General features: G+C 37.3%; 1 protein-coding gene across 5 annotated transcripts in view; it reads left to right on the top strand.

Moving 5' to 3' along the window:
• TP63 (tumor protein p63) overlaps window positions 1-25,231 on the top strand; it is a 271,076-nt gene that overhangs the window by 223,929 nt on the left and 21,916 nt on the right. For 4 of the 5 annotated variants that reach the window (XM_017873428.1, XM_017873431.1, XM_017873432.1 and 1 more), the window contains 6 exons: window positions 11,190-11,376; window positions 13,606-13,721; window positions 14,754-14,863; window positions 15,500-15,636; window positions 16,240-16,322; window positions 19,728-19,864. In XM_017873428.1, the coding sequence (XP_017728917.1) occupies window positions 11,190-11,376; window positions 13,606-13,721; window positions 14,754-14,863; window positions 15,500-15,636; window positions 16,240-16,322; window positions 19,728-19,864 (770 nt within the window). The remainder of the gene's footprint in view (window positions 1-11,189; window positions 11,377-13,605; window positions 13,722-14,753; window positions 14,864-15,499; window positions 15,637-16,239; window positions 16,323-19,727; window positions 19,865-25,231) is intronic. The other variant, XM_017873429.1, reaches the window with a different exon arrangement.

The raw sequence follows: 25,231 nt of genomic DNA on the forward strand, positions 1-25,231 counted from the left end.
CCCCCACACACCCCCCACCCCAGTTTTACTTCGCTTGCTCCCACTACCTTTGTATTTCTGAATACAAAGAACTGATTAGGCTTTTCCCCTACCTTATAATCCTCAGTGACACCTCTGTGCCTGCTCATAGTAGTTAATGGTATCTTGTGACATCCAAGACTCCTCAGAATCTGGTAAATGCCTTTCTAGCTCAGCCTCATTGACTTCTGCTCAGCTACTCCTCCTCCTTCCCCCATCCCATCTATATTTCATCCACAGTTAACGTCCCCTTGCTTTTACTGATGATACTCTGTCTTCATGGAAAGCCTACTGTTGTCTCCTGGCTTTTTCTTCCTTTCTTTCTTGGGTGCACAATCCAGTTGGTGAATAATAACTTCTTTTTGAAGGCCTAGTTTAAATATCACTACCCCTATGAAAATGGTCTTTTCTGTTTTACTTTTCTCTTTCTTATCCCCAGTCAGTCCATCAGCTAATCTGGTGACTTCTCATCACCACTACCGCTGGTCTAAGCCACTCTCACTTTCACTTGGATTATTGGCAGGAGCCTCCTGAGTGGTCTTCCTGCTTCTGTCTTTGTTCCACAAAGTCTGTCCTTCACATAACAGCTACAGTTGTCTTATAGAAATGAAAATCAGACCATATCAGCTGCTCAAGCCTCTCTAGCGACTTCCTATCTCACACAAAAAAAGCTCAAAACCCATCCTGCTCTACGAGGCTTTGCGTGATCTGGGCTCCCTATTATCTCTGATCTCAGATCTTAACTCCTACCACTGTAGGCTTTGCTTACTTTTCTGCAGGTGCACTGGCCTCCATGGCAAGCATACTCAGCCAGGACCTTAGCACCTGCTGTCTCTAGAACTTGGAACACTATCTCCCCAGGTATATATATATGGCCCAGTTCATTACTTCCTCCAGAGTTTTTCCTTTAATGTCATCTTATTAAAGAATTGTTTCCTAACAATCTTGGAAAAAAATAATATCCTCTTCATATTCACTCCCCTAACTCTTGGCTTTTTATAATCCATCCCCTTTAAATTTACCCTGATTTACTTTTTCTTATAGCATTTATCACTATCTGACATAGTAGTTATTTGTTTATTCCAGAATTTTAGCATTTTAGGGCATAGACTTTGTTTTTGTTTAATGCTGAATTTCCAAACCTAAAACAGAGCCTTGGTAATGGTATATGCTCAATAAAAATCAAATTTATTACCCGGTAGTTAATTGTTCTATCTCTGTAATCCCTTAACACGTTCTTATGGTTCCTTAAACCAGTGTATTTTGGTTGTTTGTGCTGCACTCTGCCTCTAGACTGTGAGCAACTTGAGGATAAAGACTGATTTTTTTTCTTTCAATTTATTTTATATTTCAAGTACCATCTTAGGGAGTATGGATACATAAAATTCTGCATTCCAGAGCTTTAAAATCTTACTTTTATCTGTTCCCAGTACAGAATAAGGAACTAGCATTGTGCAATATGTGCTCAGTAAGAGTTTGCTAGATAAGTATTGAATATTGTACAAATGAGGAGAAGAGCTAGCTCTCATTTGTGGTTTATGACAGCAACTGACTAGCAGTTTTTAGTGTAGTCTCTCCTAAGTTTTTTTTTTTCTTTTTTTTTATTTTTCATTTTTATTTATTTATTTATTTTGAGAAGCAGTTTTGCCCTTGTTGCCCAGGCTGGAGTGCAATGGTGCAATCTTAGCTCTTTGCAACCCCCGCCTCCCCGGTTCAACCAATTCTCCTGCTTCACCCTCCCAAGTGGCTGGGATTACAGGCATGTGCCACCACGCCCAGCTAATTGTTTTGTATTTTTAGCAGAGACGGGGTTTCTTCATGTTGGTCAGGCTGGTCTCGAACTCCTGACCTCAGGTGGTCCACCCATCTCGGCCTCCCAAAGTGCTGGGATCACAGATGTGAGCCACTGTGCCCGGCCTCTCCTGAAGTTTTATTAAAATATTCATATTATAAATTCCAGAAAAAATTAAATTGGACACTCAAGCCATTGGCAGAATTTTGTAATACCTTTATATCTTAAAAGCCTGATAGAATCGAACTGAAAAATGGCAAAGTGAAATGAAAGCTGCAAACACTGGCTATGGCTCTATCTTGCTACATTCATAGAAAAGTAAAAAAGCAAGAAAGGGCTTATATTAAAAACAAAATCCTATCTATATGGGAACATCACTTTAAATACTCAAGAAAATCATTTTAGGACGTGGAAGAAATATTTAGAAGATACTTTAGTGCAAATTAATAAGACAGCAACACTATAAAGTTGGGAAAACGTGACAAACCTGGAATTGCAGGCTGAGATGTAAGGAGGACTAGTAAAAAGGGATGATGAAATAAGAACATTTGAAATGCAGCAGCAGAAGTGAGAGTATTATTTGTAGTAGAACAGAGCAGAATTAACTGTAGAAAACCATACACACACTGAAGACAAATTTAACAAGCTTTCTCAAAATGCAAACAACAGGAAAAACTGCATCAAATGTATGGTGGATAGAAAGTGAAGATCCTAAAGTAAGACTGACATGTTTCTGGAAACTGATATGAGCAGAAGAAACAAAAATACAATTGAAGAACAAAATGTATTGAGTTCAAGCATGAAAGTGAAAAGGACCCCCCAATTTCCAAGTAACTTCAATTTTAAAAATCACATTTAGAGGCATTGCCACTTTATTTATTTATTTATTTTAAATAAAATTCTACAAGAAACTAGGGAGAAATAAGCAGCTTACTTAATTTAAAGAAATAAAATTCAGATTGGCCTTGGACTTTTCTGCAACACTAAAATGTACATTGAGTCATTTACTCTATTTTAAAGGATCTATCTAAAGTCAGTTTGTTTACTAAACTGTGCTATATGGTGTTATTTTTACCTGGAGTAAACTTTATACTACAATTATACTAAATTATACAATTATACTAAAAAGGTATGATTAAATAATGGTATATCCCTCTTTAATACTGTAACAGTAACCACTTAAAATCATGTTTTTAAATTAGAACATGCTCATGATATATTAAATTATAAAAAGAATACCATTCTTTGTATTATATGTCCCTAGTTTGTATAACAGTGTACTTGTGTTTGTGTGTGTACGTATGTGTGTATGTGTGTATGCACAGAAAACAGTCTACAATGTTGATAATGGTATGTATCTCTTGAGTAAGCAACGAATTTTTTTCCTGAATTCTGTGTGCACGTTTGACAATGATGAAATATTAATAAAAGGCAGATTGTAGAAAAAGAGAAGTTGAGAAGACGTTGATAAAAGTTTTAAATTTTCTGTAACTGCTTCTCATAGTGACAACACTACAGGGCAAGATACTTTATACCTTCACATAGAAGGTTTGAAATGTTTGCTATCCACCCAAAGCGCTGCTGCAAATTTAATACAATGGGCTGGCATAATCAAAAATAGTTCTTAGCTATGGAAGATATTTTGCAGGTATAAAATCAACTGAGTTCTTAATGCCTATAAGTAGGAGAAACCTATGTAGAGATATAAGGTAACCCTGGGAACAGCAATTTAAAAATCTGTATAGAATGGTAAAGAAATGTGTAAAGGAGAAAATAAGTTTGAGCTAGAAATGGAACCGGTGAAACAAGCAGAAGACCTAGAGAATTAATTTTCTTAGGAATGTGAGTAAGTCTTGTCATTTGATATATTAGTTATGAGGACTGATAAAAGATTTAAAAGAAATGCTTCACATATTACTCATGATTAAGAATTAGATATATGAAAACTTTGTGGACGTAGCTAAGAAGTACTTACAAGAAACCTGGTAGAATTAAATGCTCATATTAGAAAAAAACATGAAAGTCTAAAACGAATGATATATGATTCTAGTTCAAAAAAATAGCAAACTCAACTCTGGTTTAATTCTTGCAGTCACATAAAAGTAAAAATTAAAAGACTGTTTATAGTTGACATGATCATCTATGTAGAAGATCATAAGGAAGGCATCTAAAAAAGGTACAAGAACTAGTAAGTTTAGCAACGTCACAGGATACATGGTCATTATACATGAATTAATTATGCATAAAACATGACATAAAACACATTAGGAACAAAAGAAATTTTCATTTTAAAAGTACCACTTATAACAATTAAATCTAACAAAATATATGCAGTACTTATACACTGAAAACTATAAAACATTTCTGAGTAAAATTAAAGATACTGTGTTTAAATAGAGAGATATCATATACTTATGGTTTAAAAGACACCACATTGCTAAGGTATCAGTTCTCTCCTAAAGGACCTTACATATTTAACATAATCTCATGCAGAATCTTACCAGGTATTTTTATGGAAATTGTAAACTGCATGTAAATTTTGTATGGAAAATCGATCTAAAATAGCCAGAACAATTTTAAAAGAACAAAATTGCAAGAATCAGACTACCTGATTTCAAGACTTACTATAAAGTAGATTAACCCAGACAATCTGAAATTGATATATGGATAGACAAATAGATCAACAGGAAAGAAGGAAGTATTCAGATACAGACATGAACACATATGACAAATTGATTTTCAATAAAGAGTCCAAGGCAGCTCAACAAGGGAAAATATGCAGGTAATCTTTTCAACAAATGGTGTTAGAACAATTGAGTATCTGTTAAAAAGGAGAATTATAAACCCTTAACTCACACCATATACAACAATTGACTGAAAATATAGTTCTAAATGGAAGAGCTAAGACAATAAATCTACTTGAAGAAAATATAAAAAATCCTTCTAATGTTGGATTAGGCCAAGATTTCTTAGGATATAAAAAGCAAGAGCTTTAAAGGGAAAATATCGATAATTAAGTATTTTGGAAAAGCAGGAAAAAAAGTCAAGCTATAGTCTGGGAGAAAATATATTTTTAAATGTGTATCTGATAAAAGACTTGTAGCCAGAATACATAAGGGACTCCTAAAACTCAAATTAAGAACAAAAGCAACCCAATTAACAAATTACCCCAAATCACCAAAATTACCCAATTAAAAAATGGGCAAAAGACCTGAATGGATATTTCTCAAAATAGGATAAGCAAATGAAAAATGCCCAATATCACTAATTAGGGAAATGCAAATCAAACTGCAGTGAAATACTACTTCAGTTTGAATGGCTATTAACAACAAGATAACTGTTAGTGAGGATGTGGAGAGAAGAGAACCTTTGCATACTCTCAGTGGGAATGTAAATTAGTACAGCCATCATGGAAAATAGTAGAGAAGTTCCTTGAAAAATTAAAAATATGACTACCATATGATCCAGCAATCTCACTACTAGGCATATATCCAAAGGGAATAAACTCAGTGTGTCAAAGGAATATCTTCACTCCTGTGTTTATTGCAGCACTATTTGCAATAGTCAAGATATGCAGTCAACTTAAGTGTCCATCAAAGGATAAATGAATAAGAAAATGTTGTGTATATGCACAGTAGAATACTATTCAGTCAGAAAAACATAATGAAATTCTGAGGCTGGGCATAGTGGCTCATGCCTGTAATCCCAGTACTTTGCGAGACTGAGGCAGGAGGATCACTTAAGCCTAAGAGTTTGAGACCAGCTTGGGCAACATAGTGAGACCCTATCTCTACAAAAAACATACACCAAAATTAGCTTGGCATGGTAGTGCACACCTGTAGCCCTAGCTACTCAGGAGGCTGAAATGAGAGAATTGCTTGAGTCTGGGAGGTCGAGATTGCAGTGAGCCATGATGGCACCACTGTACTCCAGCCTGAGTGACAGAGCAAGAACCTGTCTCAAAAAAATAAAAAAAAGAAATCCTGGTCCTGTCATTTGCAACAACATGGATAAATCTGAGGACATTATGTTAAGTGAAATAAGCCAGGCACAGAAAGATGTAACCACATGATTTCACTCAAATCGAATCTAAAAATGTTGATCTCATAGAAGTTGAGAGTAGAATAGGGGTTACTAGAGGCTGAGAAGGGGAGGTGGGGTGAGGGGAAATGGGGAAAAGATGGGTCAATGGGTACAATATTACAGTTAGAAGAATAAGTTCTGTTCTATCGCACAGTAGGGTGACTGTAGTTAACAGTAATGTATTGTATATTTCAAAATAGCTAGAAGAGAGGATTTTGAATGTTCTTACTACAAAGAAATGATAAATATTTAAGTTGATGAATATACTACACATCCTAATTTGATCATTATACAATATAGACATGTATCAAAACATCACATTTTACCTATAAATATGTACAATTATTATGTGTCAATCATAAAATAAACCTAAAAAGTGAAATTTCTGTATTACAACAGGGGGAAAACAGTCTGTATTACAATTATTTTAACTTAAAAGGTACAAAATATTTGAACAGATACTTCAAAAAATATCAAATAGTTGTATAGAATTATATAATGTAAGTTTGTTTTTATTTTATTATATATAAATATGAATGAAATAAGTACATGAAAATATGTTAAACATTATTAATCATCAGAGAAATGTTCATTTAAACCACAATGAGATCTACTGCTTACATACCAGAATGACATCAATTAAAATAACAGCTGACAATACCAAATGCTGACAAGGATATGAAGTCCTCATATATTGCAAGTGGCAATATAATATGGCACAGCTCTTTGTAAAACTATTTGGTAGTTTGTTAGTAAGCATACACGTACCCAGCAATCATATTCCTAGGTATTCAAGAAAAATGGAAATGGGCATCCTCACAAAAATTTGTACATGAATGTTCGTAGTAGGTTTATACACAATAGAAAAAAAAGGAAATAATTGGTGAGTCGATAAATAATGAAGTCTATTCAAAAATGCAGTGGAATGCTGATACATGCAAAAACCACAGATAAATCTCAAAAAGCATTATCACATAAGATTATATACTATATTTTTCCACTTACATAAAATTCTGGAAATGTAAAACTAGTGGAAGAAACAGGTACATGATTGTTGAGGCCAGGAGCTGGGGAGGGGATTAACTGCAAAGAAGCAAAAGATAATTGGAACAGGGATGGAAATATTCTATATCTTGATTGTAGTAGTAGTCACACAATGGTGTACATTTGTCAAGCCATCAGCTTTTGCACTTAAAAATTAGTATGCCTTGTGGAAAAGTATACCACATAAAACAAAACTCCCATACAAAGAAAGAATAAATTAGGCCTTAGAATGAAAGGAATCTCAAGTCAATGTTGAGGAGCAATTTAGAGGTGAATTTTTAAAATTCCACAGAGAAAGAAAGATAGTAAAATAAGCTATGTGTATTCAAATTTACAATTTCTGCTGAGTTGAATCATCAAGGTATTTTAAAATCTTGATGTAAATCAGATTCTCATGTTCCAATCTTGCAGAAGCCTGGAAAATTGGAGATGATAGTGCTATTCTGCAAGGGATAGGGAAGTGGGCAAGTCTAAGGAATTGTTAATACACATAGACCAGGGAGACTGAACTTAGTACTGGGTAAAAAAATAAAGGTCATCATGGAACAGATTTGCAAACAATGAAGTAAATAGAGTAGCAGAAATTTGGCTTTGTAAAAAGAAAAAAAGCGATTGTGCCAGACCACTTCAGCGCCTCTAGTTGCTGAATTGCAGGACTGGTAGTTGAACTGAAAGCAATAAACATAATGCATCTTGGCGGTGGTCAGATATTTTGATTTAGTCAAATATGGAACCCTCACCACTAAAATTGGAAAATATGGTTTGCAGTACCAGATACAGTACTAGCTGAATAGTGATATCTAAATTGTCCTGGCATGATATGGAGAACAGCAGAAAAAGAGAAGTGTACCACGCTGGGAATATCACTTTTGTTGTTGTTGTTGTTGCTTGCTTATTGCTTTTAATTCTTTTAGGTTTCAGATCCAGTGGGTACATGTTCAATATTGTGAGGTTTGTGCTTCTGGTGTACCTGTCACCCAAATAGTGAACATTGTACCCGATACGTATTTTGTAACCCTCATCCCCTCCTATCTTCCTCAATTTTTGGAGTCCTCAGTGTCCATTATTTCCATCTTTATGTCCATGTGTATCCTTTTCGGGTTTTGTTTTGTTTTTCATGTTTTTAGTAGAGACTTGATTTCTTCATGTTGGACAGGCATGTCTTCAGCTCCTGACCTCAAGTGATCTGCCTGCCTCGGCCTCCCAAAGTGCTGAGATTACAGGCATGAGCCACTGTGCCCAAACACATGTGTATTCACTACTTATCACCCATATATAAGTGAGGACACATGATACTTGATTTTCTTTTTCTGAGTTGTTTCACTTAGGATAATGGCCTTCAGCTCAATCTATGTTGCTGCAAAGGACATGATTTCAGGGAATAGCATTTTGAATTTTGAGTGATGATCATATGGTGTGTTTGAAGCATTAAAAAGTTTGTATGGGTAGAACATGGGGTGAGAAATGTGTGTGGGTGGGGATGGAGGGGTAGGGGGAGTTAGAGATAGATAAGGCCGCAATACAGAGGGCCTCATAAAGTCCTCAGTAAACCATGATAAAGAGCAAGACTTTATCCCTGAATTCCCAGAGCCAGCTGGTATAAGCGTCCAGCTTGTCTTCGCCCTAGCCCAAAGTTTTTTCAACTCTATCACTTGTTGTGTCTCCCTACAATTAAATGATTAAACGATGTACTGAGAAATTAATAAAACTATGTTAAATAGACCACTTTTGAGCTCCATTTTAATTCTTGGAGAAGAGTATAAACATGGTAATTGATTCACAAAAGAACCACAATGTTGGAAACCAGAAAAAGGTAAACATTTGCATGGCTGAGTTAAGAGAACAGACAGATACGAAACTGTTATTGCAGGACTGAGATAGACTTATGCACCAGTTACTAAGCAGGTTCTTGGCCAAGTCCTTTCTGTACATTTATTTTCTTATTTATAAAATAGGGATAATAATTCAAGTCAATTATCTGTTATCTGCATTTCTGAAGTCCAAGAGCTCTGAAAATCAGAAGTTGGTTTGGTTTTATGTTGATTTCTTAGGTTTGTGGCACATTCATTTGATGGTGAAACCCAGGCTTTGTACTCAATCAGTGAGTGTGAATATTTATGAATTCTGCAGAAATAATGTTTGATCTTTTGGTGCTACCCTAAATTCTGCTGGATATATTTATATGTTGTACAAACTTTACTTTTTTTCTAAAATCTAAACAATTCTGGCTTCTGAAAATTCTGGCCCCAGGGGTTTCAGATAAGAGACGGTATGCTTGTAATACCTTCCTCTTAGGGTTGTAACAGGATAAAGTTTCTTAAAACAGAACTCAGTAAATGATGAAGCTATTATTATTTATCATTAATTAAGCTTAAAAATTGGATTCCCACCCCATCCCTGAGAATGAACAAGAATTAACATTTAATGATCCTTAATCTTATTCTTAATGCTTTTATACTTTATTCTGTCAAGCTTGATTTATAGTATATCAGTTATTAAAATGGCATGTGTCTCTTAAGAAGCTGTTCTACTCTGAACACTTAACCTTCATTTCTGCAGTCTTTACGTACTTGGAAGGATACTTTATTTGCCTTTAGGTATTAGTTGACAGACTTATTTTTCAGTCATCTTTCCTAAGGGTCATCTTATGAAATTCATGGTTAGATTATGCATTATATACCTCCTAACGAAAACACGAATAGATATGCTTATTTTCTTTAAGTTCTCAATAAAAGTAAGTTCTTAATATGTCATAAAACAGTTTCTGTGTAAGTCATTAGTTAAAAGTACAGGAGCAAAAATACCCATCTAGATTTCATTCAGTGTTTCCCAAGTAGAATTTTATTTTTGTGGTTGAATTTTGGCATGTGTCCTATTTCTTCAAGCTATATAAAACCCTTTTGCTGTGTCTAATCCATGGCCTGCGGGCATGGAGGACTGATTTTGCAATACTTTTCTAGCACTGGGAAACTTTTAACTAAAAATTTCGTATGCTGGAATACTTGGAAGAAAAGGAAAGGTCATTTAAACAATACTGTATTTTTAAATGAAGAAATAAAGCAACATTTTAAATATGTGATTTTTGGTAATATACTTGCCATTAGAGAGAGTTAGGGTGGGACATATCAGTAACGAATCCGATTGCCACTATGGCTCTGGCCCCCCGTCTTTCCTCTGGGAGGATGTTAGGGCCAACTTATGATTGCAACCTGTGTGTGTTTATCCTTTGTTTGGATACATGTTACTAGGTGCCCCACTCTTGGCCAGCAATTCCAGTGCCTGGGTGGTTTGCCTGAGCAAAGTGCCTGAGTGGGTAGGAATGTAGGGATAGGGCTTTGACCCAGAGCACAGGGGTGATAAGGTTTACTATAGTTGTACAGATTAGAACGAAGGTTCTCTTCTGCTTCAGAAGTGGGAAGAGGAAGCAACACAGGATAGGATTTCTATCTGGTTCTAGGTCTCAGGCTTTCTCCACTCCATTTTGCCAACTCTACAACCAACTAACCACTACTGAACTTCCTCTCCCTGAAAAAGAAAAAATTTCACTCACTTGTGAGTGAGAAGATCTGCATCCAGATCCTTTCTGTGCCATGATTAGCTGTGCTATATCAGGCCAGGTGTTTTCAGGAGTTTATGGCAGAGTGGCCCCTTTCAGCTCTTGCATTCTGCTACCTATGACATTAGAAGAAAAGTGCAGGCGTTCAGGGGAGTTCTTGTTTTACAGTTTCAAGCGATCTGACCTCAGGCGAAATCTCGTCACTCTAACAGATATTCCATCTTAAAGAAAATCCCATGAACCGTAATTCCTATGAGTCTCTCTAAAGTATATTAAAGACTGGATTGATTATAATCTAGGCAGAAATTTGTCTTTATGGTTGTTGTTTAATATCACTCAATACATGCCAATACTCTTCTTTCACTTAGTGTCTGGTCATCTATGAAGCTACTCATGGTATTACTCATTTAAACCCCTCCGAGCCTCAGCTTCTTCATCCTAAAGGAAAATAACAGGAAATAATGGCACAAATATGTTTTGATAAACATAAAACCTTTTGTAAACATAGGGTTTTATTTATGATAGCAAAAAACAATCTAATAACATTGACATATGTCACATCTATAGTGGCCAGTAGCAAACATGCAGCATGCAGTTATAAAAAGTGGACAGATTTTCATTGTTTTGATTTGGAATGTAACAATATCTCCTGTTGGTTATCTCCTTCCTTTCTCCACTGGCCCCCACTCTAAGCAGTATTCCACTGAACTGAAGAAACTGTACTGCCAAATTGCAAAGACATGCCCCATCCAGATCAAGGTGATGACCCCGCCTCCTCAGGGAGCTGTTATCCGCGCCATGCCTGTCTACAAAAAAGCTGAGCACGTCACTGAGGTGGTGAAGCGGTGTCCCAACCATGAGCTGAGCCGTGAATTCAATGAGGGTAAGCAGAATGTGAAGCTCTAACTGTCCAACCTCCTTGAAGGTCAACATTCTGTGGGTGTTTTGTTTGAGACCTACCTACCTGGTTCAGACTTCTGTACTCTGGTGGCAGATCAGTCTGCCTTTTTTTTTTTTTTTAATGGCTGACAGAGTATCTAAGAATAATGATAAATAAATCCATGGCTTTCATAGTAGTCGAACTATTTGATATTAGTAATTACTAGATGATCTGAGCTACTGGTTATCTTTACTCCTTACTGCTCCCTTCTTTTTATTTTTCTTGCCTTTAAAAAAATAAGAAGAAGAGACTGGGCGTGGTGGCTCACACCTGTAATCCCAGCGCTTTGGGAGGCCGAGGCGGGCAGATCATGAGGTCAGGAGATCGAGACCATCCTGGCTAACACAGTGAAACCCTGTGTCTACTAAAAATACAAAAAATTAGCTGGGCGTGGTGGCGGGCACCTGTAGTCCCAGCTACTTGGGAGGCTGAGGCAGGAGAGTGATGTGAACCTGGGAGGCGGATCTTGCAGTGAGCCGAAATTGCGACACTGCACTCCAGCCTGGGTGACAGAGTGAGACTCCATCTCAAAAAAATAAATAAGAGGGTGCAAGGAGACTACATGGTAGCTGTTCTACTTGGCCCAGGCTACCATATCTTCAGATTTAGTGTTTTCCCAGAAAGATTCTCAAGTCTAGACCAGTTGAGAGCTGGAAGGGTAAGAGAAAGGAGCACCAAATGAAAGAAATGATGAAAAAAATCAGAAGAAGAAAGGGGGAAAGAAGATGAGAAGGCAAGTAATGGGTAAGGGGAATAAATAGAAGGCCTACAGCCTACTGTGGGCAGTCAAATAAAGGACTGGGAGTCGAGGGATGAGGTATCTTGAAGGCCACGTTTAGGCTCTCGGCATGAATAAGTCATGCCTCATATTCTGCATCTCAGATCCTACAACCATGTAGCAGAAAAGGTCGGTATTTCCAAGAGTTCCCTTAGATCTGATATTATAGTTCCATGAAGGGAGACTGAATAGAGAGTGCTGAAAAGTGGAAAGTAAGAACAGGATAAAGCATAAGCAATCCTCAGAGAGTACTGAGGGTGCCAAAGGTGTTGGGGGTTAGGATACTTTATAGAAAAAATATTAAAATGTAAAGATTGATAAATATAGAGAATATAATTTTAGAGAAAATTAATGGAAGAAGAAAGATAATGGATCAGAATTTAAAAGAAGAAAATAAAGTCAAAATACTCTTTAAACAACTATTTTTAATTTCGAGTCCTTGCTCACATGGCCACATTATCCATACCTTTGTGTCTTGCTTTTCACTTAGCAATCTGCCTTAAAGAATATTGCAATATAGATAGACTTCATTATCAGCCTACCTAACTTGGTATTTCACCAAGATAGCACACTATTTTTAAGTGTTTTCTCATTTTTTAAACATAATAATGGTTTTTAGTTTTAACCATACTAGATGATGCAGCAGAGAACATTCTGATAGACTTAACTTTTTACTTTATTGAATGGCTTTTTTGACTGGGACTATGGGACTAAGAGCTGTTAGAAACAGCTTTACAGGTCCGACATCTTGGAGCATCTTCTTTGTTCTGGAGCTCTGCTAAGTATCACAATTTTATGAACCTTTACTCAGTCTCTTTTTTAAAAATTGCATCCCTTTTCTTATACCCAACTTGGGACACCTTCAGCACACAAATGCCAGAACGTTTCTTATCTTTATAATCAACACAATGTGTAAAAGTTGAGGAGGAGGAAAGAAGAAAAAGTGGAAGTCATATCCTTGCTGTCTTCCGCTTCTCCGTATATTTGCTGCTCAGACTTTTGGGCGGCATTTTCTCAGTTAAACTGATTTTTTAAAAATTAATTTGCTTCTTTCCCTTTCATTTTCCAGGAAGCTGGCAAAATTTCCTCTGTGGATGAGGTCAGAGATGTAGTTATAGAGTTCCATAAAGCTTGAATCATTAATCTTAAACTCCAAATTATAGGACTGTTCCCTTAAATATAGATGTACATTCCAGTCCTTTCTGTTGCTATAAAGGTTAAGACACCTTCATGTATTTGATATCTTGCTACGGAATCTGTTCCTTTCTTCAAGGATGCACATTTTCTTTACAGACTATTTCTTTTGCCATCAACATCTTGTTCATGCAATTTCATGTTATTTTCTTTATTTTTAAGGTAAAGAACTAACTCTTTTATCATTTTCTGCTCTGCAGGACAGATTGCCCCTCCTAGTCATTTGATTCGAGTAGAGGGGAACAGCCATGCCCAGTATGTAGAAGACCCCATCACAGGAAGACAGAGTGTGCTGGTACCTTATGAGCCACCCCAGGTAAAAAGCAAACCAAACCAAAACACAACACTCTATGGACTGAGCAGACTTGAGAGAACATCTCTGTCAGCAACAGGGATGTTTCTAGCATCTATCACTGTCATAGTTCTTGTCATCAAATATGTAATATTTTTGTATTTTTTTCTACCTATTCTCCACATGCTTTCCCTTCAGAATATCTAAATATACACTGAATTAACTTGGTAACACGGCTCTGTGCCCATTTTCCCATCTTAAGGGCAGATAACAATTGAACTGGCAATTGGGTGTATACATGGGATTGTTTTATCCAACTGGCAATTGGACGGGTAGTGGATGTGCAACAGTAGTGGATACAAGTGTTACCGTAAGTGGGAAAGCCCAAGAGGGACCTCTTAGCTAAAGTTTGAATGAACAGATGATAGATTTGTAAATCTGTTAGTGAAGCAGAGTAGTGTGGTTGAAAACACACTGGTATAACAGAACCCAGGTTCTTTGGTTTGCTGGCTTGCTGTGTGGACCTTCGGCAACTCTCTCTCTCTAGGCCTCAGTTGCCTTACCCATAACTAGGTACTTTGGACTGGATTATTTTTAATTCTGAGAACATTTTGAGCTCTAAGATGTTATTAATGCAAGTGTATATTCAAATCTATATTGTACCGTTTTATCCACATAGGGGAAATATTCTTGGAGCATTGCTACTGTTTTTGGCAATTATTCCCAGTTTTCCCTTTTCAGTGATATTCCTGAAGGTGGTAGAGCCTATTTGAATTACATGATGTGGATCAGCTTACAAATGAACAGGATCAAAGATCACAAAATCTGCTAAAGCCTGTCTCACCTAATGTAGTGTTCAGTGTTGCAAACATTAGCTTTAAGCTTCCCTGGAGGCAAGATGAAGAAAAACCTACAACAGGCTTCAGAGTTTGCCCTTTTAGGAGGAAGCATATCACTTCATCAGAAGTGGAATTCCTTAAATAGAGGGAAGAACTGAGAGGGAACAACATCAGTTTAAACCATTGTTAACACAGATTATTTTCCCCTTGTTTTCAGGTTGGCACTGAATTCACCACAGTCTTGTACAATTTCATGTGTAACAGCAGTTGTGTTGGAGGGATGAACCGCCGTCCAATTTTAATCATTGTTACTCTGGAAACCAGAGAGTAAGTGGCATACGTAAAAATTGTCATTCTACACAAAAAATCACGAGCAGAGGGCAAAGTGAAATTGTGGCTGCTTTATCATTAATTTTGCATGTAAAGCGGAGAGCTTGTCCTTTGTGCTTTAAATCCTTGCTACAAACAGTTACATAAAAGATCTAAGAAAGTGGAGACAAAGGAAGGTGAGTAAAGTTAGAGGGGAAAAAAGAGCTACAAAGGTGTGCAGTCACTTCATACCTGAATTCTTGACATTTGACTGGAATTGTTCTGATTAGACAGTGGTCCTCAAGGCATTTGACCGTTTTTTTTAAGTTTGCGCTGCCTTAGGGGATTTTATCCTGAGACATCCACTGGCTTAACTCAAGTTTCCTTCAAAATATGTAGCTAAATACAGCTGTTCAGCTAATAGCTTGGAGGCTCTTTGGAGAACAAATGGAATGTTATTTACTAATATTACTTGTGGCATGTTAGCACTTTTGTGTTCTGCCAAGTACTTTTGGGTCCATTCTCAAAGCCGCCATGGCTAAGCTGGTAGTACATTAGCGATGGCCCATGTGGGAAATGGAACTGGGAGATCTCCAGGGGACTTTCCAAATGCTTTGAATTTAACACTTTCTTCCCCTTTATTCTAATTCCTAGTGGGCAAGTCCTGGGCCGACGCTGCTTTGAGGCCCGGATCTGTGCTTGCCCGGGAAGAGACAGGAAGGCGGATGAAGATAGCATCAGAAAGCAGCAAGTTTCGGACAGTACAAAGAACGGTGATGGTACGAAGCGCCGTAAGTAGATGTAGTGGCCAAATGGGGTAGGGCTGAGTCTACTCCAGATGTTGGAGAATGGGTGATATTGGAGAAGCTGCATGATAAGACCTGTGACCTTCAGCAGCAAGTGGGACGTCAGCCCTCAGAGCCAGTGAGAATAGGAATAGCATTGAAGTGGGCTCCAGGCATGTCCCACAGCTTTACACAAGCAAGTAGTCATTGTGACAATGTCTTAGTCCAGGGAGTCGCAAAATGTGACTTCCACACCAGTAGCATCAACATTATCTCTTCACAGACACACACCGGCAAGATACGGGGTTTCCTGCAACGTTACTTAAGCCAGAGGGTATTTCCCAGCATACTGAATTTCTTTTATTTTTCCCCACCATCCTTCCACCTCCTCATGGCTAGGATCACAATCAATGTAAAAACAATTGTCCCCAGTTAAATGGATGCTTAGGAATAGAGCCTCTAATCTTACACGTGTTGCTGGTACTACTGTCTGTTTAATATGTATTATTAAATCTGATTAATATTAATATTTAATTATTAAGTATATTTAATATGCATTACTGCTTTAGAAATGTTCCCAGGATGAAACTTGTATTTTTCCTCCACCAGCGTTTCGTCAGAACACACATGGTATCCAGATGACATCCATCAAGAAGCGAAGATCCCCAGATGATGAACTGTTGTACTTACCGGTAGGTCTCCCTTGGGTGTTCATGGTGGCTTCATTTTAACTTTCTTTGAATGAGCTTTGACAGTATGATCGTCATCTCGTTATCTGTGACAATGGGAAAGGAGGTGTCTTAGTCAGTTGAAACTGTACAACAAACTACCCTAGACTAGAGGGCTTGTAAACAACAGAAGTTTATTTTCTAGAGTCTGGAAGTCTGAGATCAAGGTGCCCCTCTGGTCGGGTTCTGGTGAGAGCTCCCTTCTGAGTTGCAAACTGCCGTTTTCTCCTTGTATTCTCATACAGTGGAGAGGGCTAGAGAGCTCGCTAGGGTGTTTTTTTGTTTTTTTGTTTTTCCATAAGGGCACAAATCCCATTAACGAAGGCCCCACTCTCATGACCTAAATTACTTCCCAAAGGACTCACCTTCTAATGTCATCACAATGGAGTTAAAATTTCCATCTATGAACTTTGGAAGGACACAAACTTTCAGTCCATAACCGGGATGGGGAAGAGGGGTTGAAAGCTGGTGATACACAGGAAAGAAAATATTTATTTTTTTAAATTAGAATATTCTTCTTTCTCTGCACAGTTTTGGACTGTGTTACTAGCATGAGATTCTCTACTTACCTACCCACCCAACTAAAGCTAAACTCCTAATAGAATTTTTCTTACCCAAATATTTAAAGTTAATTTGCCCTTCAGTATTTCAGAATGATAAGATTATCCTAGGCAGCATGGCCATAGAAATTTAGGCCTAAAATTTTGTCAGAAAAAGTTCACAAAATTGATAATGCAGCAATTATAGCCCTGACTTTGATGTCTTTTAGGCAGCACTATAAAGAAAGCCAAGCAAGGCAGAATCCTGAGTTACAGTTGGCCCTCACTATCTGTGTGTTCATATCTGCAGATTCAACCAATCACAGATCAAAAATAGCTGGAAAAGAACAACAAAAAATAATAATACACCAATCAAAATAATACAAATATAATAATATAGTATAACAACTAACTGCATAGCATTTACATTATATCAGATATTATAAGTAATCTAGAGGTAATTTGAAGTATACAGAGGATGTGCATAGGTTACATGCAAATACTACACCATTTTATATAAGGGACTTGAGCAACCTAGGATTTTAGTATCCATGGAGGCCAGGTGGGGTGGGTAGTCATAGAATCAGTGCTCTGCTGATACCAAAAGACAACTGTATATGTGAATGGCCAGAAGTCTTAGCCCAGTTATTATGTAAAAACCTCATTAATTCCTACAAGGGACATTACTTCTCTTGAGATCACTAATGAGATCACTTTATTAGATTCTGGTGGTAGTTAGTTGAATTCTTATTGCATTAGGTCTTTGCCATGTAGGGTGGCAATGACATTTTGGTGGCTGGTATAGCCCTTGATGCCATCTAAAGTGACATGAGACACAGCCAAGCAGGGCCAGGAGATTTAACCATGAACTACTACCCTGGGATTGAACTAACGAAACTCAACAGGTTTAGGTGTGCTGCACCTTCTTCCTCATCTTCTTTGGGTCCTGACTCTCAGGGGAATAAATTCCCAGTAGACCAATCAGATGGGGAGTTAGCTGAGATTCTCAGTGTCTTGTTTCTCAAGCTATAAATGGAAACTGACTTGTGACATTAAAGTAAAACATTACCCTGATACACTAAATATTTCAAAAGTCTTAATATGTTTTCAGCTGATAAAACAGGAACTGCTTGAAAAATTATTTTAAAATTTCAGTTTGTACTAAGAAGGAGGTACCCTTCTTAGTGTTACGTCTCAAGTTGAGAGAAGGCTTAGTCTAAATAACTTATGGGTGAGGAAAAACTCCATTAATTTAATATGTATTTTGTTGGTTTTTGGTGAGTGGCAAATGTGCTAGACCTTGAGCATTTAGAGTTCAGTAGGACACAATTCTTACTTTCAACCACCTTGCCTTCTATTGAGGGCACAAGCAGTTATAATGTAATAAAATAAACATTTCCCAGATCAAGGTCTAGTGCTGTGTGAGTACACAAGAAGTTCCAAAGATGCAAACTAGTAAGAGTAAGATCAAGAAAAGCTTCTCAGAGAAGGGGCCCCACAGCTGGGATGAGTAAGAGTTCATTCAACCAAAGGTGGAAAACATCTTTCATTTCTGAATTCTGACTAATTCTGCCTTTCCTACTGGGTACAGCAACTGGCGTGAGGCAGGTAAAGTGCCTAGGGTGCAAAATTTAAATAGTCCCTCACTCCCAGGGCAACATACATGTGTGCTAAGTGCCTCTCTTGCCTCACTCTAGTCCTGGCCCTGCTTATCCGTTGGTTTGTTTGCTGTTGTTTTTTTGAAACAGGATCTCACTTTTTTGCCCAGGTTGGAGTGTAGTGGCAGGATCATGGTTCACTGCAGCCTCAGACTCCCAGGCTCAAGCAATCCTCCCACCTCACCTCCCCGGGTAGCTGGGACTACAGGTGCAGGCCACTACGCTGGCTAATTTTTGCACATTTTGTAGAGAAGGAGTTTTTTCCCAGGGTGGTCTTGAACTACTGAGCTCATGCAATCTGTCCCCCCCCAAATAGCCGGGATTATAGGTGTGAGCCACCATGCTTGGCCCCTGCTCGTAACTGTAAAAGCTTTTAAGACCTTTTTAAAAAAAGATTATGAGGTACTCTCTTAAAGAAACCTATTTTATCGCACATGAAAACTTTTATCCTATCAGACATAGTTACAATCTATTCTTATTTTCTGTAGTAGTTTAGTTTTATGAAGGTGTTGCAAAAATGGTATTGGTAAATATGAATCATCTCATTGCTCATAAGATAAATATAGGATTAGGTTTTAATGCACCTCTGGTCACATACATTTCATCAACAGATAAATATAAAACTTCATTTGTTGTGTGTTTCTGTTAAGAGACATTTTATTTAATATATACTGTTGACTCATTAACATCAGACTCGTGGCCAATTAGCCTTATAACTCCTGCCTGAATGAAGTTTCTCTAACACACATATTTTCTCCATAAGGCATGGAACAACCTTCTCCTACTTAGGGACACTAGATAGCACTTCCGCACTGTCCTTGAGGGTCTTTTTAAATAACAAAATCACCAATGAAAAGCACAAAAATGTAAAAATGTAGTGCTAAATAGATCATGTAAAGAATGTGGGTTTACGGCATAAGAGCTACAAGATGACAGAGCATCTCCTTGTTCGAACTCAGCTGGGAACACGCACAGGTGATTCAAATTTTTCCTCACTGCACAGGTCTGAATGACCACAAAAGGGTCCAGAGTATTGATTTTCATGTTACGAATAAACGTTAGCAAATAAACAAATTGCAATTACGGGATCCTCGAATAATGAGGATTGACCACACTTCTAACAGTTCTACAGCTTTTCATATTTCATTCTTTCCTTCTGCTCACTTCCATAGGTTAGGGGCCGTGAGACTTACGAAATGCTGTTGAAGATTAAAGAGTCCCTGGAACTTATGCAGTACCTTCCTCAGCACACAATCGAAACGTACAGGCAACAGCAACAGCAGCAGCACCAGCACTTACTTCAGAAACAGTGAGTGTATCAACGTGTCATTTTAGGAGGCATGAGTGAAGGTGACTTTATTTAGATCAGCAATAGGGTGATTGATGGGCAATGTGGAACATAATGGGAGATAGCAGATTGTCATAGATTGAGATGACCTGGTGTGGCAACCTTTTTATGTGTCTTATAACCTTCCTTTGGGAATTCCGCTTATGTTCTGAAATTAAATACAAACCATTTCTGGTGAATTGCAGAGAAACTCACACTAACAGTTAGTTCTCTTCTCTATATGCCTGACCCATACACACTAACAGTAAGTATACACTCTATTTGGTACTAATGTGTATATTTGAAAACATGAAATCATTTCTCATCCCAATGGATTGTCTTGTAAATCTCCTGGGATGCACAGTATCCACTCTTGGGAATAACATTGTAGACCCAGGGATAGCAAATAGGCTTTGCTATAACATAAAGTGGCTTGTTTGAATGCTGTAGTGAGAAGAATTCTGAAACCTAGTGCATAATAATTGGGGAAATATCTGGGTGCTGAAGGATAAAGTAGCATCATGTTGCCATATTTTAGCATCTCTGCTCTAGATTGTATTCCGGCAGTACAAATTTTTATATAAATCAAGCCAGATTTTTCAAGTATATTACCATGTACATATAACCTATTTGTATGTTAAGCTTTGCCTTGAATCTTGGATCTTTCATGATGTTATTTTATGACTGACTAGAATAGTTCTTATGAAAGGATGAGAGGTTGACCAATCAGGACCCTGTTTATATTTACCTTTCTGTGGTTAAAAATAATCACTGGTTTAATTAAATATTATATGTGTCCTGGAAGTATTGTCAGGACTGTAGATAAGTGTAAAATATATACATTATGAGCCCACTTGAGTAATGTAGACTTTCAACTTCATACTTTAGGCAAAAAAGAAGTCAAAAACTATCTTCCAGAGGTGAAGATTATGTTTTACAATAGAAATACAAATGAACAATAAAAATGGTTATTTTCTATGTTATTAGCTGTTGTAGGGAGTTAGCTATGGAAAACGTAATAAAGAGGGCTTATTATTATTATTATTATTATTATTATTAAGTCTCGCTCTGTCACCCAGGTTGGAGTGTAGTGGCACGATCTTGGCTCACTGCAATCTCTGCCTAGCAGGTTCAAGTGATTCTCCTGCCTCAACCTCCCAAGTAGCTGGGATTAGAGGCACCCACCACCATGCCCAGCGAATTTTTTGTATTTTTTGGTAGAGACGGGGTTTCACCATGTTAGCCAGGCTGGTCACGAATTCCTGCCCTCAGGTGATCCACCCACCTCCGCTTCCCAGAGTGCTGGGATTACAGGCATGGGCCACCATGCCTGGCTTTATTATTTTTCTTTAATCAATATGAATGTATCTCTGATGGTGAAGAAACATTTTCTGAGCACCTGTTGTCTACAGGGTGGAGTGGACGGCAGGGAGAAAAGAAACACACTCTCTGTTCAGAGGACTTTACACTATTTGAGCATCCAAGATCCTTTTTGGCCAGAAGGGATCTCACCATGTACTTTTAGCATAAAAGTTTTGCAAATTTTAATGGTATGGCTTTATTTGTAAGCCCGAGCAGAAAGTTTAATCATTAAACACAGAGTATTCTGAAGGCGAATTACTGTTGCAGGCACAATTTCCATTGCTAATCAGATGGATGTTTTGGGATGTCAGATGGAAATATATACTAACATAAGTGAAAAATGACTTAGTTTTTATAAAATCTTACAACCAGGATCAAAGAAACAGGCCCGTAACATCATTTATAGACCCAGGAGGGATATCTACCTTTCCCAAGGGAAGCATGTCATGGTATTAAGAAACACCCCCAGATTTCCTCCTGTTCACTCTAGAAGCTTGACTATACCAAAATGACCCCCAAAGAATCACTAAGTAATGTATCATGCTGAACTAGTCACTGTTCAGTTGGCTTTCCTGTCTTTTTTTTTTTTTTTCACTTAATAGGGAAAGGTCTCAAATGTGGTAGAGGAATTGGCAAGCTGCTTTTTGTAAAGTCCTGGTAGTAAATATTTAGATTTTCTGGTCTATATTGTCTTTTGCCAACTACTCAGCTCTGTGGTTGTAGCACAAAAACAGCTGAAGATAATGCATAAAGGAAAGAGAATGGCTGTTCCATAAATGGAACTTGCTTTATGGACCCTAAAATTTGAATTTCATGTAATTTTCACATGCCATGAAATATTATTCTCCTTTTGATTGTCCCCTACTAAAAATTGTAGGCCGGGTGTGGTGGCTCACACCTGTAATCCCAGCACTTTGGTAGGCCGAGGGGGATGGATCACGAGGTCAGGAGTTTGAGACAAGCCTGGCCAATATGGTGAAACCCCGTCTCTACTAAAAATACAAAGATTAGCCGGGCATGGTGGTGCGCGCCTGTAGTTGCAGCTATTTGGGAGGCTGAGGCAGAAGAGTCGCTTGAACCCGGGAGATGGAGGTTGCAGTGAGCCAAGATTGTGCCACTGCACTCCAACCTGGGCAACAGAGAGAGACTCCATCTCAAAAAGAAAAAGAAAAAAAAATACATATATATATAAACTACTCTTAGCTTGCTGTAGTTTGATAGTCTGTCTTACAGATAAATGAGGTGGTTCTCCTTTCATTGCTTCTTGAGGCTCTAATTTTGTTTGATAGGTGTACTTGGAAGTTAATATGTATATTCCAAACTGGAAAGGTATTAAAAGATTTTAGGAAATCCTAAAGTGGTTTTTCAGGTGGCATTTCAGTATCTAATAAAAACAACACCAGCCTTGAACAGATATCTTTTTTGTCTGAGAAAGTGAGGCATGCCCATCCAGAAATAAAATGCAGTTAATGACAACCTCATTGTCAGATGAGGCTGGAATAGTTGACTTGATTCACGTCACACGTTCTTATTGAAGATCTGCTATGTGAAAGCATTAAGGATAGAAGAGAGAAAGATGTAACTCCTGCCTTCCCATGGTCTACAATTTAATGGTGAATTTCTAACCTTAACATTCTGAGTTTGAAGAAAGCTCTGGAAATTTATTCTCAGCATTGTGCAAGTTAATAGGACAATTTTAAACAGTTTCCGTGGATCATATGAGAAAAAGAATAGTTTCGTGTCATTGTTTTAGAGACTTGACAAGCCAGGAGGATTGACATCATTCAGTTCAGGGACATATGCTAAATGTATTTGTTTTTATGGCATACACGAAAATACACAACCCTCTTTTTTTATACCAGGAGTATCCCTTGCTTATTGTTTGACTAGCTCAGATTGCTCTAAAGGGAATTTTTAATTCATATTTCATAAAATAATCTGTGTCACCAGAGCAGAAAACACATGTTAATATTGTGTTATTTTTAAAAGCACACAAGATTTTAGGGACATATTTACACTTTTTTGCATGTGTGACCACAGATAGATAATAAGGAACTAGCAGCTTCGTAGTTGCCTGTGTGTTCATTCAAATGTGTTATATGCATGCTTTTGAGTTGATATCTCACAGTTGCAATAACTTGTGCATGAAAATTAACAGACTGCAAAATTAAATCTTTGCAAAATATAGACATTTGGTCTATTTGGTCTATTTGGTCTAATAATCTTTGTAACATTATATATACATGGGTCTCCAGTGATTGATACGCATCTATATAAATCTTTCAGTTGTATTCTTCAACTGAGTTTTTTTAGCTCTTATTTTCATGCAAATCTCCAAGAAAGAGCATGAATGACTAAACAAAGAAAAATGAAAATCTAATTTCCTGGCAATCATTTGAAAAGAATAAATCAGCTTGGAAAATACCTATAATAGCCTGTGATTTTCTTTCCAAAAATGTAGTACCAATTTTATGCTGGTAAGGAATCAATTTTGTATTTTTCTTTATAGTAGAGGGAAAATTAGTGGGAAGAGAATGTACTTTCTGTAAGGTGGCACTACAATATTTTTTACCTTAATTACTTCTATTAGGTTCCCACTATGTTTTCTTCTGCTTGCTTTTCATTTGTGCATGGTTTTTCTTTTCTAAAAAATTTCTTCACAATTACCTTCATGATCATAGGTTTAATGGAAGATAGACTTTGCAGAGTTGCTGTGAATCAAATTGTTACAGATACAAGTAGGCTTTATACTATGAAGAAATGTGATTTTAGTTAATTTGCATATATTGGAATAAATATAGAGAGTTATGTGTCTAGATGCCAGAATCTAATGGAAAGACAAATCGGACCTGTCTTTAGACTTCTTGCCTTCATATTATCAAGGGGCATTAACGGTTAAGACAGATTTGCAGAAGCCTCTTGAGACCTGTTTAGCAATGTTTTGACTTCTGTACTTCAGATCAGTACTATTTCTTTTTCATCTTTTAATAGTTTTCCCTTATTCTTGGCTTCCAACATAAAAATGAGGCCGACATTGCTTTGTTACAGTTTGGCTTAGGTTAGCTCTTACTTTCCTCTGGAAATTTATTTTTGAGCTTCTACAGGATGAATTTTATTTAAATGATAAAACAGATCTGTGACACCCTGATGGGCCCTTAGTGTTTCCTTCTCTTTCATGATTACTTGATAATTGCGGCTCATTAGTAGCACAAGTCAGAGATTATTAGAACAAAGCAGGATCTTAAATCCATGGTTCCAGCCCCTCACACCATAGCCAGAGAAACTGAGGCTCTGTGATTTTGTAGCCAGTTTATAATAAAGTTCAGACTAGAATCAGATTTAGAACACAGAGCTGTTTGTAATGTTGTGTTGTGCTTCATTGGCAGTTAAGTAAGTAGTTAATTATAAAACTTAAACATCTACTTTCATTTTTCTGTCTCTTTTTTGTATGATTGTTTTAGAGATGGAGTCTAACTATTTTTCCCAAGCTGGACTTGAACTCCTGGGCTCAACCAATCCCCTGCCTCAGCCTCCCAAGTAGCTGCGGACCACAGGCACACCCCACTGTGCCTGGCATGGTTTTCTGACTCTGTTTTCAGTTACTTGGGATTTATTCTTGTAGATTCAGTTTAAAGTCCTGTATCTTTAAACTTGTTTGGCAATGGTTATCAAGAATATTGATATTTTGTCTCAGACTCATGTATCCAAGAAAGAACCAGGCAATATTTTCAGGATTATTAACGTAGAAGAGAGAAAGGTACACAAATCTCCAAACAGACAGAAAATGTCAACACCGTATTTCTAGGTTTGACAGAGAAATCCTCCACGTTTCCAGAATATCTGTTTGGAATTACCAGCTTCATAGGTTAAAAACAGATGAATATTGATAATTTCATATGATTCACCCTTATTGTTATTATGGAACTACACAAGCTTTTACAGTTTACTTTTTTTTTTTTTTTTTTTTTTTTTTTTTTTTTTTTTTTT

The sequence above is a fragment of the Rhinopithecus bieti genome, unplaced genomic scaffold (genome assembly GCF_001698545.2).
Source record: "Rhinopithecus bieti isolate Rb0 unplaced genomic scaffold, ASM169854v2 scaffold_5626, whole genome shotgun sequence".
In the NCBI taxonomy this organism is placed as follows: Eukaryota; Metazoa; Chordata; class Mammalia; order Primates; family Cercopithecidae; genus Rhinopithecus; species Rhinopithecus bieti.